General features: G+C 53.9%; 2 protein-coding genes and 5 non-coding genes across 7 annotated transcripts in view; 1 reads left to right on the top strand and 6 right to left on the bottom strand.

The window, feature by feature from the left end:
- AURKB (aurora kinase B) overlaps positions 1 to 229 on the bottom strand; it is a 4667-nt gene extending 4438 nt beyond the window's left edge. The window contains 1 exon segment of the mRNA XM_077746846.1: positions 180 to 229. The gene's annotated coding sequence lies outside the window, so the exon portion shown is untranslated.
- Positions 230 to 7446: 7217 nt separating this feature from the next.
- Positions 7447 to 7518, bottom strand: TRNAW-CCA (transfer RNA tryptophan (anticodon CCA)). Its single transcript has one exon. It is a non-coding gene; the product is annotated as a tRNA-Trp (tRNA).
- Positions 7519 to 7998: 480 nt separating this feature from the next.
- TRNAG-UCC (transfer RNA glycine (anticodon UCC)) lies at positions 7999 to 8070 on the top strand. Its single transcript has one exon. It is a non-coding gene; the product is annotated as a tRNA-Gly (tRNA).
- Positions 8071 to 11888: 3818 nt separating this feature from the next.
- On the bottom strand, positions 11889 to 11962 carry TRNAT-AGU (transfer RNA threonine (anticodon AGU)). Its single transcript has one exon. It is a non-coding gene; the product is annotated as a tRNA-Thr (tRNA).
- Positions 11963 to 12265: 303 nt separating this feature from the next.
- On the bottom strand, positions 12266 to 12347 carry TRNAS-AGA (transfer RNA serine (anticodon AGA)). The gene has a single exon. It is a non-coding gene; the product is annotated as a tRNA-Ser (tRNA).
- Positions 12348 to 12712: 365 nt separating this feature from the next.
- Positions 12713 to 12786, bottom strand: TRNAI-AAU (transfer RNA isoleucine (anticodon AAU)). Its single transcript has one exon. It is a non-coding gene; the product is annotated as a tRNA-Ile (tRNA).
- A 624-nt stretch (positions 12787 to 13410) lies between these two features.
- Positions 13411 to 13905, bottom strand: part of CTC1 (CST telomere replication complex component 1) — a 15775-nt gene continuing 15280 nt past the window's right edge. Inside the window, exon 23 of the mRNA XM_077746541.1 lies at positions 13411 to 13850. Coding sequence (XP_077602667.1) covers positions 13711 to 13850 — 140 coding nt within the window. The 3' untranslated portion in view covers positions 13411 to 13710. The remainder of the gene's footprint in view (positions 13851 to 13905) is intronic.

Genomic DNA, 13905 nt, shown 5'->3' with positions numbered 1-13905 from the left:
GGGCTGCCGGTCTCGCCTCCCCAGGCCTCCCCCTGCGCACCCCCGGTTCGGGACCCCCCCTCTACCCTTGAGCTCCCAGCAGCCCCACGGGTGCGCGCGGGCCCGCCCAACGGACCCCCGACCTCCCCGATCGCCTGCCCTCTCCCGGCGCAAAGACCCACGAGAGGAAGCCAGCTCACCTGGAGGCCGAGCACAGCCCCCCTTCCTGGCCGCGGCCAAACAACGGAACCAGCCGGGCCTCGCCCCGCCCCCCCAGGGCCTTTCAAATCTCCCGCCGTGGCCCCATTGGCTGAGCGCGCCGCCCATGCCCAATTCTCATTGGCTGGACACCCCGTGACGTAGAGGGTGGGGCCCAAAGTTAGAGGCGGAACTCCAGGGTCAGTTCGCCTGGGTTCCGGCTTAGCCAAGGTTCCCTCGGTCCGGAGTCAGAAAGATCTCATCTTTTTCCCTTTAATTTAAAATTTTAATATATCTGGAATGTATCCATCTGTACGTAGGGACCAGGGTCTTTGTAGTTGACCATGGGGAGTTAATTATTTATGCCAGCACCATTTGTGCAACAAACTATCCTGATCCCCCTCGGAATTTAAATGCTACCGTTTCCCAAAGCCATCTACAGATTCCATGCAACCTCGATCAAAATTCCAACAACCTAGCTCACAGGGGAAGATAAAAACAGTACCAGGTTTGTATGGAACTGCCAAAGAATCCAAATAGCCAAAGCAATCGAGAAAGAACAAAGCTAGGGGCATCGCGCCCCCAGACTCCAGGCTGTGGTACAAAGCTGTAGTAATTCACACAGCGAGGTGTTGGCATAAAAACTGCCGCAGAGACCAATGAACTGAACAGAGAGCCCAGAGATAAGCCCACACATATATGGTCAATTGATTTTCGAGAAAGTTGCCAAGAATACGCAATGGGGAAAGGGCGGTCTCCTCAGTAAATGGTGCTGGAAAACTGGACAGGTACACACGGAAAAGAATGAAAGTGGGTCACTTTCTTACACTATACATAAAAATTAGCCGAAAATCGACTAAAGACTCGAATGTGAGGCCTGAAACCATAATACTCCTATAAGAATACACGGGCGGTAGGTTTCTTGACATAGGTCTTGCCAATAATTTTTTTTAAACTCTGACACCACAGACAAAAGCAAGAATTAAATAAACAGGTGTGACTACAGCAAACTTAAGGCCTCTGGAAAGGAAACCATCGACAAACAAAAAGGCAACATAGTGAATGGGGGAAAAATTTGCAAATCATACACCTGATAAGGGGCGAATACCCTAAATATCTAATGAACTCATACAACTTAACAGCACAAAACAATCTGATTTAAAAATGGGCTGAAGATTGGAATAGACATTTTCTCAAAGAAGACATATAGATGGGCCACATATACAAGAAAGATGCTTGGGGCGCCTGGGTGGCTCAGTCGGTTGGGCGGCCGACGTCAGCTCAGATCATGACCTCATGGTTCTGGAGTTTGAGCCCCACATCGGGCTCTGTGCTGACAGCTCCAGAGTTTGAGCCCCACATCGGGCTCTGTGCTGACAGCTCAGAACCTGGAGCCTGCTTCAAATTCTGTGTCACCTTCTCTCTCTGCCCCTCCCCTGTTCACATTCTGTCTCTCTCACTCTTAAAAATAAATAAACATAAAAAAAGAAAGATGTTTGACATTGTTAATCTTCAGGGAAATGAAAATCAAAACCACAATGAGATATACCTTCACACCTGTTCAAATGGTTATCATCAAAAAGATGAGAAATAGGGGCGCCTGGGTGGCTTAGTTGGTTAAGCGTCTGACTTTCGCTTGGGTCATGATCTCGCAGTTCATGGGTTCGAGCCCCGCGTCGGGCTCTGTGCTGACTGCCAGCTCAGAGTCTGGAGCCTGTTTCAGAGTCTGTTTACTCCCTCTCTCTCTGACCCTCCCCTGCTCACGCTGTCTTTCTCTCTCCTAGAAATAAATAAAAAACATTAAAAAAAATTAAAAAAAAAAGATGAGAAATAACAAGTGTTGGTGAAGATGTGAGAAAAGGGAGCCCTTGTGCATGGTTGATAGGAATGTAAATTGGAGCAGCCAGTGTGGAGAACAGCATGGAGACTCATCAAAAACTTAAAGATAGAACTACCATAGAGTCCAGCAATTCCACCTCTGAGTATTTATCCAAAGAAAAGGAAGGCAAACTTCAGAAAGATATCTGTATCCCCATGTTCACTGCAGCATTACTTATAATTGCCAAGGTATGGAAACAACCAGATGTCTATGGATTCCACTCTGGTGCTTTCTGTTTCTGCCAACTCCTTATCCCCAACTTAATGGAGACCTATTGTGGACAGCGTGGTTATCTAGCCTGTGTCCATTTTCCTAGCCGTTCCCACTTCCAGAAAGCACCTAGAACGTTGTGGCTTCGAGAGGGAAGCAGACCCCATCGCAGACCCAGGATTGGATGCTGATTGATTTATACCATAGCCAGAATCATGGTCATGGTTTGGGATAAGCATGTGACCCAAGTGACCCAGTTAGTGGGAATTTTAGGATTCTTGTCCAGAAGCTTGACATTGTAGAAGGCAGAAAGTAGGCCCGGGGAGAACCCAAGACTTTGATGATGTTGCTGAGCCTCTGGACGCCTATTTTGCACTTTCCCTAATGCATTGACTTAAGGGTTTAGTTATTTGGTGTCAAAGCCACACTCACTGACACACATCTACAGACCCAGCCTAGAGGGTTCTTAGCCATAGAGTTTGAATAAATGACGTGAATCAATCATTTGACCTACGAAAATACCAGTTTCATGGGTTTCTCCGTCATTTCCTAACGCTTTTGTCTGCAAGTTACAGAAAACACAGTTAACAGTGGCACAAACAATGAGCATCTATTTTCTCTTGCGTAGCAAGAAGTCAGCAAGTAGGGAGTTGCTTTGTTAGAGATCTGGATTGCCTCTGTTTCTCTTCATATGTTCCTTATGATGGCAAGATGGCGGCCAGCGGTCTGTGCCCCTTTAATCAGGATAAGCAGAAGCCTTTCTAGAAGTGCCCAATAGATTTCTCGTTAGCCAAAACTGTGTCACATGACTACTGCAAAGGACACTGCAGCCACTACAGTGAAAACACCAAGGGGTGGGGGTAGATATAGCTGTGTGCCACAGTGGCTTACAATTTCATTCTGGGGAGCCCATGATTAATACAAAAGTTCAGAGATCTGTGTATGATGAGGTATCTCCAGAGATCTGGCGACCAAGGGCACCCCTCCGCCATTTGTGAAAAAATAATTTTGCTTCTGGAGGTGCATCGTTTTTACTCAATGTGAGCCCAACCCTGCTTCCCAAGATCAGGGAGAGAGCCCACCTCAACTGTAGTGGCTTCATCAACATACTTGGCCTTGAGAGTCTAGCTAATGAAAAGCTTTGTAAAAATTCTATCACCTGCAGTCTACTGGATTCCTCATGACCTAGCCAAGGGAGATGTTTCTGGAATGTGTCAGGAGACGCGGTGCATGGGTGGGATATGCCTGATGGGTCCAATACAGTGTCCCTGTCCCTCCGCAGTCTTCAAATTCCCACTTGCACATTTTGCCAGAAGATATCTGGCCTGTCAGGACTATTTGACAGGCCAGCACAGGACGGGGATTTGCATTATTCATAAACAGCAAAACAAAACAAAAACGATCTGTTCTATCGGTTAGGCAACCATCAGCTGCCTGTTCGAGTTAGTGAACAAAATCTCTGTTGTTTACCCCAGAGTTTCTGGAGCTGTCAGTGAGGGGGAGTTGTCGGTGTTCTCCTTGCTGGGGTGGAATTTTCCCAAGATTGGGAAGGGGTATGATTAGATCGGGTTCCAAAGATCAGGGCAGATGGCCGGGATGCTATAATGTTCAGGACGCATGGATATTGGTCCCTTGTATTTCTCATAATGGAATATCCCCCCAAAGAAAATTTCAAGACAGGAATTCTCAATATAAGAGAAGCAATAAGCCTCTTTAGGGAATGAGGAGTAGACTCAGAAGGATCTGGAAGGGGCTGGCTGGGGGGAGCCTGGCCAATACTCCCAAGGACTGGGGGTGGGGAAAATGGGGACGGCTGGCTAATGGCTACAGGGTTTCTTTTCAGAGTGATGAAAACGTGTGGGGCGCCTGGATGGCGGGTAGGTTAAGCCTCAGACTTAGGCTCACGATCTCACGGTTCATGAGTTCGAGCCCTACATCAGGCTCTCCATTGACCATGCAGAGCCTGCTTGGGATTCTCTCTCATCCCCGCCCTCTTTCTCTGCCCTTCCCCAACTTGTGCTTTCTTTCTCTCAAATAAACTCTAAAAAATTAAAAATAATAGAAAAAGAAAACGTTCTGGAATCACATAGTAGTGATTGGTGCACAACTGTGTGGCTATACTACAGCCCCATGAATTGTACACATTAAAATGGTTAAGATGGTAAATTTCATGTTAAGTGTATTTTACCACAAAAAATATGAAAAAAAATTACAAAATATTTCAAATACCAAGAATACTGTTTAAAGCACTTGCATAACTACTATTCAATTATTTCAATATTAACCAATTTTGCCGTTTGCTTCTGATTGTGTGTATGTGTGTGTGTGTGTGAGAGAGAGAGAGAGAGAGATAAAAGGCATCCAGGTGAAGCTCCAGTCCAAAAATGCAAGAATTAAGTCTATGTGTACTGTTTCTTTACTATTTTTATTACCTTTTTTTTTTTTTGAAACTCCTCTGAGAGGTAATCAGAGCTTTTAATTCTATCCTCCACATCAGTTTTTTTCATGCTTTTGAAATTTCTTGCCTCTCTGTTCTGTGTCTTGGGTAAAATCTTGGGCTCTATGCTTTTTAATAGCTAAATCTCTCTTGGATTGTGCCCAGTTTAGAATGTGACACTCATCTATATTTTTTTAAGTTTATTTATTTATTTTGAGAGACACAGAGACAGCGTGAGTAGGGGAGGGGCAGAGAGAGAGAGAGAGAGAGAGAGAGAGAGAGAGAGAGAGAGCGCATCCCAAGCAGCCTCTGGACTGTCAGCAGGGAGCCCGATGCGGGACTCGAACTCCCAAAACCTCGCGATCGTGACCTAGAGTTGGACGTTTAACCAACCGAGCCACCCAGGAACCCCCGTAGACTTTTTTTTTTTTTAAGATTTTTATTTTTAAACGATCGCTACAGTGCTCCACCGACTGAGCCAGCCATGCGCCCTTAGCCTTCTTTTATTACATGTCATCCATGTGTGAGATTTCTAATTGGTCAGTTGCATATCTATATGACTTCACTGAATCTTTGTCTTTTTGTCTCGTGATTTGATTTTGTTATTTATCTTTTTACGTATCCCAATCATACTTACTCTAAAGTCTTGGCCGGACTGCTGCATAGATTTATTTTCATTTAATTTTCTAGTTATTGTCTCTGTTCCACTTACGCTTCTCCTTCATATGTTTTGCGATTTTGGTTTGTCCCTTCATCTTGGCTGGGAAAGTGTTTCATTTTGTCGCTTCCTCTCTCTTTCTTCATGTCACTCGCTTCTCCCTGACCTACAATTTGGCCATTGCTGTTACCTCCTGGCTCCCGGTCAAAAAATCAGTTCTTATAATGGTATTTGGGGGCTCCTGCCGCACTGTGATATTGAGGTTATTTCAAATGCAGTCACGGAGGAGACGGAAAGTTGGATGCATTTCCAGGCTTGAGCTTCATGTGAGTGCTCCTGCCCGTCCAGGTCTGCGGTTCCACGCAGGGAGTCGGTGGTTTGTTTTACAGCCTCCTTTTCTGATACACGGTTAGCGCTGAGGCTCTGGCTTCCCTCCCTGTCCCCAGTCAGGATCCCTGGTTCCTTTTAGGACTTTAACACCTTGCTGCTGCTGCCCATTCAAAGCCCCAAGCGCTGCAGATCTGTACCATCAGCCCCGTTCAAGGCTTTGCACTTGGGACTCCTGAACTGTTCATTGTAAGCCTCGCTATGGCCTTTTAGTTCCCCATATTTTATATGTTATCAATCAGTGCTATGTATCTGGAGGAAAAGGGGGTCAGAGTGGGAACTCACTTGCTGTTTCTGCCAAAAATCCAGGTTTTTCTGAACCCTAGGATGTTTGGTGGACCCTAGGTTGGTATATGACAGACCTCAGCTTCCGTGATAGGGAGCGTGGCAGAGGGGAGGGCGCGTCTGAAAGACAGACAAGGCTCAGCTCTAGCGGACTGTTACTATGTGAAACTGTAGCCTCCAGGTGTGGACGGGATCTTTGGAATTTTCAAGAGAAGCTAGGAATCTAGATTTCCATGTGAAATTCACTGAGCCGTCCATGTTGGCAAATCAGTCACCAAACAGGTCTGTGGACTGGACTCAGTCTATAAAGTAGAAATATCCCATCCGTCATCCCAGGGCCCTTCGGGACCATCAAGCACACTCCGCAATCACCTTTCCCTTCCCCTTGGGGCTGCTAACCTTGCCTGCTCACCCCGCAGGTGGGCTCTTAGGGGACACCGTGCAGGAGAAAGCCCGTGGGCTTGGGTATTACGGCTCTGCCTCTGAGCCCGCCACTTGCATTGTGCCGCCTGGCAAACAGTTCACTCTTGCTGAGTGGCAGTGCTATGTTGGGCATAGTTACGTGGCTTTGCAGGCAGCCTGTCAGGATGAATTGAGGAAAGGTCGCTGGTGCTTGGGACCGTGGTGGCACACAGCAAGCCCTCATTATGGCAGCCATCATTAGGACTAATGCATCACCTGGCCCCAGGGGATGAGAGCAAGATCTTCTTTACGAATTAAATGCAGTGGCTGCGGTGGGTGGAAAGCCGGACAGTGGCCAGGGAGCAGAGCGGAAGGGGCCGGGGAAGCACAGCGCACAGCCTGCGCAGGGGTCTGCCCTCTGAGTGGTGCAGAGCCGGCCTCGCCCAGGTCTGGCACTTTCAAACAAACGCACTGTTAAGGAAAGAGAGGTCCAGGAAGAAAGTTCCTGCTGGGAAAGGCAAGGCCGAAAGAGTGGCTGGCCTGTATTTCTTTTTCTTTTCTTTTCTTCCCCATAAGACCAGAGGCAGCAAAAATGCAGGTGGCTCTAAGCTTTCAGTGACCATTGAGAAGTCTGGAGACCATCTCTTCAATTCATTAATTGTTACTTATAATAACTATCAATTCTTACTACATCCTTTCTTATAAAGACTCTTTATTGTTCCAGGTACATTTTCTCAACAAGAACGCGGAGCTGCCCAGGAGCACTTTGTGTTGGGACACCTAAGATACCGGAGATGAAAGGTGTCCCTGCTGGAAAGCTGCACTGTTAGTTCCGACACTGGTATTTTAGGAGAAAACCCCATACATTTTGGGAAAAGCTAAATCACAGAAACACTGAGATTTGTACTTTTCTCATAAAGAAACAAATGTGCTGGGTTTTTTCCCCCCCCTCCCTTTGTTTCCCTGAAAAATACCAACGCCTAGATAGACATGGAAAATTGCAGGCTTCCGTGACCCCGACGTGATTTGAACACGCAACCTTCTGATCTGGAGTCAGACGCGCTACCGTTGCGCCACGAGGCCTCCCCGAGTCCGCGGCGGCACGGATCCCCTGAACAGAGCTATCGTCAGCGACAAGGGGCGGAGCCACGGCCCCAGGGCCGCCCCCGGACCCCCCGGAATCCGACCTCCGACTGCGGGTCGGTGTGCGCGCTTGGCGTACGGCTGGTCTCCAACCTTGCGACACGTGGGGTTCGCCCAACGCAGAAGCGACCCGCGCGTTTGGGACTTATGTCTGGGGACGACAAAGCCATCGAGGTGTCGCCGCAGTCCTGCCCCTCCCCCAAGACAAACCTTAGATGTCACCGCGGCTCTCCCAGTGACTCCGAAAGCCCCTTCATTTAGGTCCTTGGAATGTCGGTTTCTCATCTGTAGGCTGCGTCTCACCTGCCGCCGCGTCGCGGCTCCGCGGTCGGTCCTGCGCTCGGCTCCGCGGGGCTTCAGTCCGGCCGCGCGCCGCGCACGGTGCCAAGTGCTAGCGTCGGAAGCCCCTTTCTGCAGCGGGCGTTGGTGGTATAGTGGTGAGCATAGCTGCCTTCCAAGCAGTTGACCCGGGTTCGATTCCCGGCCAACGCAGTGGCCCTAGTATTTTTAAACTTTTCTCCGCCCCCGATGCCCCCACTCCCCGAGCGGGTGTCTGCCGGGACCCTGCTGCACGACCCACAGCCAGCATAGACGGCTGCGCGCCGGGCTTTTGGAACGTGAGCCGGAGAGTGAAGACCGCCTTTTACCTTCTTCCTTCCCTCTCCAAAAAAGAGTCTCCATCCCACAACCCAGGACGGTTGCTTGGTTGCAAGTGGGATTTATCATGCGAAGAAGGAAAAGGGCAGCGCGCTTCTCCCCGTCGGGGAATCGAACCCCGGTCTCCCGCGTGACAGGCGGGGATACTCACCACNCCCCCGGGCGCCGGGCCCCCAGCCAGCCGGAGCTCCTGCGCCCGCTGCGGACGGCGACCGAGCGACTGGAGCCCGCGAGGCCGCGGAGACCCGGCTTCCCCCGGGCTGCGCCCCCACTCGGGTCCCCTGCGGGTCACGCACAGCCCCAGCAGCCGCGCGGGAAGGAGCGCGCTGGCCCAGGTGCGCACGTGGCCGCGCCGTGCCGGCCCCGCTGTGCCCCGCGCGCTCCCTGCGGCCGCCCGCTGTGCCCTNCCCGGGACCTCTCGCACCCGAAGCGAGAATCATACCCCTAGACCAACGAGCCGACGTGCAAGCGCGCTCGCGGACGCCTTTAGAGGTCGCACCCGATTCACTGCGGTCCTAGGGCCACGACTCACGCGCCCGTGGTCCTGGCGCGCGCGCAGGGACCACCCTCCCCTTAGCTGCGGACTCCGGAGCCGGGTGCGGGGACCAACGGCTCCAGCCTGCGAACGTCGACTCCTCCCAGGAAATAACGTCGGGGAAGTAGGAGGGAGTGGTCTCGGCCTCCCCCCGCCGCCGCGCAGCCCTCCAGGACTACCTTGAGCGCCCCAGCTCCCGCTTCCCTGTGGTCGCTGTCTCGGTGCCACTCCACAACCTCGGGGCTCAACCGTTGCCACCTGCGCCCGCCGTCCTCGGACCCGGGCCTCTGGCGTAGAGCTTTAAAGATAGGCGGGGGAGTCGCCTGGTGGGGGACATGAATGAACCCCGAGATCCCTAGGTGAACCCCGGCTCCTCTATCCGTCCCCGCACCTGTCCATCCTCCTGAAGCGACGAGCAGGCCAGGTGCCCAGACAAGGGAATAATTCCCGGGGCCAAGAAGACCCACGAAGGAGGAGCCATTGAGATGAATGGCCCGCGGGGCGCGGAAGGGGACAGGCTTTCCAGCCTGCGTGGTTGGGGGCGAGGTGACAGTTCCGGCGCCCAGGACCGCTCCTGCCGTCCAACAGCCCTACCCGCGCCGCTTCCAGGACGTCCTGCCTTTACAATCAGGCTGCCCCTACCCTCCCGTCTACCCTCCGCTGTCCACTTACCTCCTAGGATGGCCGAGGAGGTGACCCCTCTCCCCGCCATCTAAGACCCCCAGAAAGTAAGGGGCTCCGAGGCGAAGGGCAGCATGAGTGTGGTCCGAGGCCAGCACACGGCCTTGGGGCCTCCTCGCAGGGTCTGCCATGCTGTCCCCTCGCAGGTCTCTGAGCTCTCACTACACTCCCCATGCTCTCGCCTGGGGGGCGCCTGGGGTCCCGCAGGAGCTGGTGGGGTCACCTGCGCGCCACCTGCTCCGGGAGTTCTTCCGGCGGGGATCTGGTAGCATCTCTGGGCCGAACCACAGTCCTGTGATTGGGGGGCCGGGCCCTTCCTGATGCCCAGCCCACAGGCACTTCGGGGGGGTGGCCCCAGCGAAGGGTTCCCCGCTTTTTCTCTTTTTCCGGTGTCTCTGCCCAGGCGACGGCGAAGGGCAGCAGAGAGCAGCCGGTCCTGTCTTGTCCCCGGGCCGGGCCTTTTCAAGTGGAGGCCGCGCTCAGGCCTGGGCTTCGGGCATCTCCCTCCCCTTTACCCTTTTGCAATTTCTCTCTCTCGCTCCTCTTGGGTGGCCACTGTCCCCCAAGTCTCTAGTTCCCGCTCTCTCACCTGGTCTCCGGCACAGACTCTGCGCAGAGGTGGAGCCCTGCAGCCCTCATAGACCGCGATCGCTTTCCCTGGAGAAACGCATACAACTCAGAGAGTTCAGCCCCACCCAGGGACCCCCTCTTGTAGGATCCAAGAACCAAGGTATAAACGGATCATGTTTAATTTGTCGGATTTTAGATTTTAACAGGAGCCAAAGCTTTGCACGGAAAGATGGAGTTCGAAGCTGTAACTTCCGGCAGTCACAGTTGCTTGACAAAGATTGGGTGGGAAAGAGTGAAAAAAATATCCTCGGTGAATTCGAGGTGTTCGCACCTGTGCGCCCGCCCCCCTCCCCCCCTGCCCCCAGCGCTTCCCTAAAACGCTCAAGACCCCCGGCTTCATCCTGAATGTCTGCCTCTTTTCAGACTCCACATCCGACCAATTACTGAGTTGGGTTTTTTTTGTTTTTGTGTTGGTTTTCTTAAATCTTAAACTTGCCTGGCATTCAATCCCTCCTTCCCATCTCTCTACAACTGCTCTGGTGCCGGCCTTGGGCATTTCTATGACCACCTGTCTCCACCCTCGCACCCCCGACACACACACACACACACACACACACACACACACACACACTGATCCCTCGTGTCATTCTTTTATGTAGGGTCTATCTAGCATATTATCTAATTTAATTTTTAAAACAATTTCGGAAACAAGGGCCGATGTACAGTGCCCATTGTCTGAGAGAACGTATGGCAAATTTCCACTTGGTCTTCAAGACTTAGCTCCCCTCCTCCAGAAAGCCCCCCACCCCCATCACTCTCTCCTCTCAGGCGCCACAAGTCGCCCCCTCTCCATGTTGTCCCGGCCCCCTGTCCCTGCCCTGAGCGCACTGGGTTGCGGTTTCCTCTTCCTTCTCAGGAGCCCTTGGAGGAAACGGGCTGTGCCTTCAGGCACAGAGGACCGTCGCGTTTTGGCACTAACCTCTCCTGGTGGTGCGGCGTCGGGGCCTGTCCTCTCAAGATAGCAGTTCCTGCAAGACCATACTTCTGCTCAGACACTTTACAATGGTTCGGCAGCCAAAGGATTGTATCACTGCATCCAGATCTTTCTGCGTGTCTTCCAGGACGGTTTAGGCCCTGCCAACTGCCTGTAGATCCTCCTTCCTGCCTCCTGCATCCACAGCCTTTGGAGGTCGGCTTCGGGCTCCAGAAGTGAGCCCCCCCCTCCTGGCTTCCGCTCTTGACCTTTTGGAGACACTTCCCCCCCGACACACCCGAGAACGAGCGCTCATCTGCTCCCACTGCCCACTGTCACGGTCCCAGCCTGTCCGCACCCTCTTGGAGGAAAGCGGATAGCATGGCTTCTCTGCAAGCTCCTAACCCGACTGCCCGTTAGTATAGACTGATGCAGGCAACTGTAGGTAAAAGAGCAGCATATGGGAGATGCAGCCCCCCAAATTCTTTTTAGTGAAAAAGGCATTTAAATATATATATACACACATATATAATTTAGGGGCCCCAACCCCCCCAAACTACAATGAAGAACCACCCCAAACAAGGCTGCTCAGGCGCCCGGGGGCGTCCTGCGGTGGAGACTGGGCGGGGGGCTTCTCTCGCGGGGCTCGAGGCTGGCCCACCCCCACAGCCGGTGCCTCAGCGGCTGGGCGAAGGAAGACTTGGGCCGGGTCGCAGGGGCGAGCTTTCGGGGGGTCGTCTCCCGGGAGTGGCAGCTCGTTTCCGCAGGAAATCTGGGCGCTCAGAGGCCGGAACTGGGACCCTTGCTCCCCTGGTGTAAAAACATCGGGTAAACCCATCAGGGGAGATGGATTTAGCAACAAAACGTTAAAGTCCTCCCCGAGAGCTGAAATAAAGGCACCGCTGGGATTCGAACCCAGGATCTCCTGTTTACTAGACAGGCGCTTTAACCAACTAAGCCACGGCGCCAAAGACACCCGGGCGCCTTCCGAGGCTACTCTACAGGAAGAGAGCGCTCGGAGCGCGGCCCAGGCGCCTGCAGACTTTTCCAAAACGAGTTTCCGCAGAGCGGCGGGATCCGGCATCACCCCCACCCCACCTCGGGATTCCCCACAGTGTCGAAAGGAATAAAGCAAAGTTCCGACCCCCAAGCAGGAGTGCTGGCTTGGAGAACCCCCAAGAGCGTAGGATCCCCGGCCCCCGGATTTCTGAGGAATCTGACCTTGGACCCGGAGGGACGCGGCCAGAACGTCGGAGAAGAAAAAAAGTACGCGTAGTCGGCAGGATTCGAACCTGCGCGGGGAGACCCCAATGGATTTCTAGTCCATCGCCTTAACCACTCGGCCACGACTACACCGACGGGAGCCGGCCCGCGTGCTAGCCTTTCTCAGTGCTCGAGCCTTGTGGACGCGCCCCGAGCGGCCGACCTGGGCGGCGCCAGGAGAGCGCGCGCGCCAGCCCCGCGGGGGACTTGGGGCCGCCGCGCCCCAGCCGCCCCGCCTCCCTGGGCTCCTCCGCCGGGATCTGACCCGGTCCTCCACCGCCTCCCGGAGAGGCCTCCCTCCCGAGCCGTGTGCTAGCGATTTGTTTCGAGAGGCGGTGGGTCCCATGTCGTCTGCAAGCCACAGTCTATTGGTTCGCGCGCAGACACTTGTGGGTTACGGTAAACAGCAGGTGTACTGGGCGGGGCGAGGGGGTTGGAAAAATAAAAAGCGCACGTGGCCCGTACGGGGATCGAACCCGCGACCTTGGCGTTATTAGCACCACGCTCTAACCAACTGAGCTAACCGGCCAGCTGCGTCAGAACTGCCCCTCAAGTCTCTACATATGCATCACTAGGGTATAGGTAAGCCCGCAAGGCCACAACCCAAAGGTTCTCCAAACGCAAACTGGAAGCGACCCCTAACAGGTGACTCCACTGTAGCTCTCCATGGAGAGAGTGAACAGCTCCCACGAAAGAACTAGAACACCAAATGCAGCATCGCCCACAAAGAACTGCTCCTGCCAACTCCTGAAGTCTGACTTCAGAATTCCCGTGAGTCTGAAGGCTTTGACCGCGGATCTGTGTGTCTGCCTTAGGCCTGGCCCAGGAGAAGCCCTCAGCCCTCACGGGGGCTCCCTCAGGAGCCCCTGCTAGTGCTTGGCACCCCCCTCCCCCATACCCATCATGTTCTCCCCAGCCCTCCAAGCAGGCGCACTTGACCTCTCCCTGGACCCAACCTTGCTGCTGAGACCACCACAGCCATGTTGTCTACCCCGTCCTCCACGCCCCAGTTTCTTCCCTGTAAGGCCCGACTTCCGGCAGCTGTGTGGGACCAGCAGCTCTTCTCCAAACCGATCTGGCCCGAGCAGCCAACAGCCCCAACGGCGGGAGGGCCGCCTGGCGGGCGGGCCCGGGGCCCCGAGATGAGCAAGAGTGAGGAACATCACCAGAGCTTTATTGCAGGCCAAGGGCCTGTCACAAATGGCCCCCCAAAGGCAGAGCCCGGGGGCGCAGGGCCGCCTCCACCCCCACCAGAGAGGACACCTCAACACCACCAGGATCTGCCCATTTCAACAACTTCAAGGCAGGCAGGCAGACACCGGAACAGGAAACTGCACAAGAGTAGCCGTTGGTGAATTCAGGCCCTGGGGTCCTGGTGCGATCACAGAGCAGGTAAGGGGGCCCGGGCGGGGTGGGGGGCCTCGGGGACTTTCCAGCCCCCCTGCAGTCGTCGTTAGCAGGACAAAGAAAAGGCTCCCAGGGAGCTGGGGTGCTTGGGCTCCTGGATGGAAAGGCAGGACAGCTGGATCCTGGGGTTCACACGAGTCAGGACGGTCTGCTCCCCACACGGGAACCGCTGCAGCCGAGGAGGTTCTGCGGTGCGAAGAGCGGAAGTGTGCGTCCTAGGCATGCGGTCCGGTCCGTAGTC

Source organism: Crocuta crocuta, unplaced genomic scaffold (assembly GCF_008692635.1).
Source record: "Crocuta crocuta isolate KB4526 unplaced genomic scaffold, BGI_CrCroc_1.0 scaffold139, whole genome shotgun sequence".
Classification (NCBI taxonomy): Eukaryota; Metazoa; Chordata; class Mammalia; order Carnivora; family Hyaenidae; genus Crocuta; species Crocuta crocuta.
Note: the sequence above shows the minus strand (reverse complement) of the source record. Positions and strands in the feature narration are given on the sequence as shown.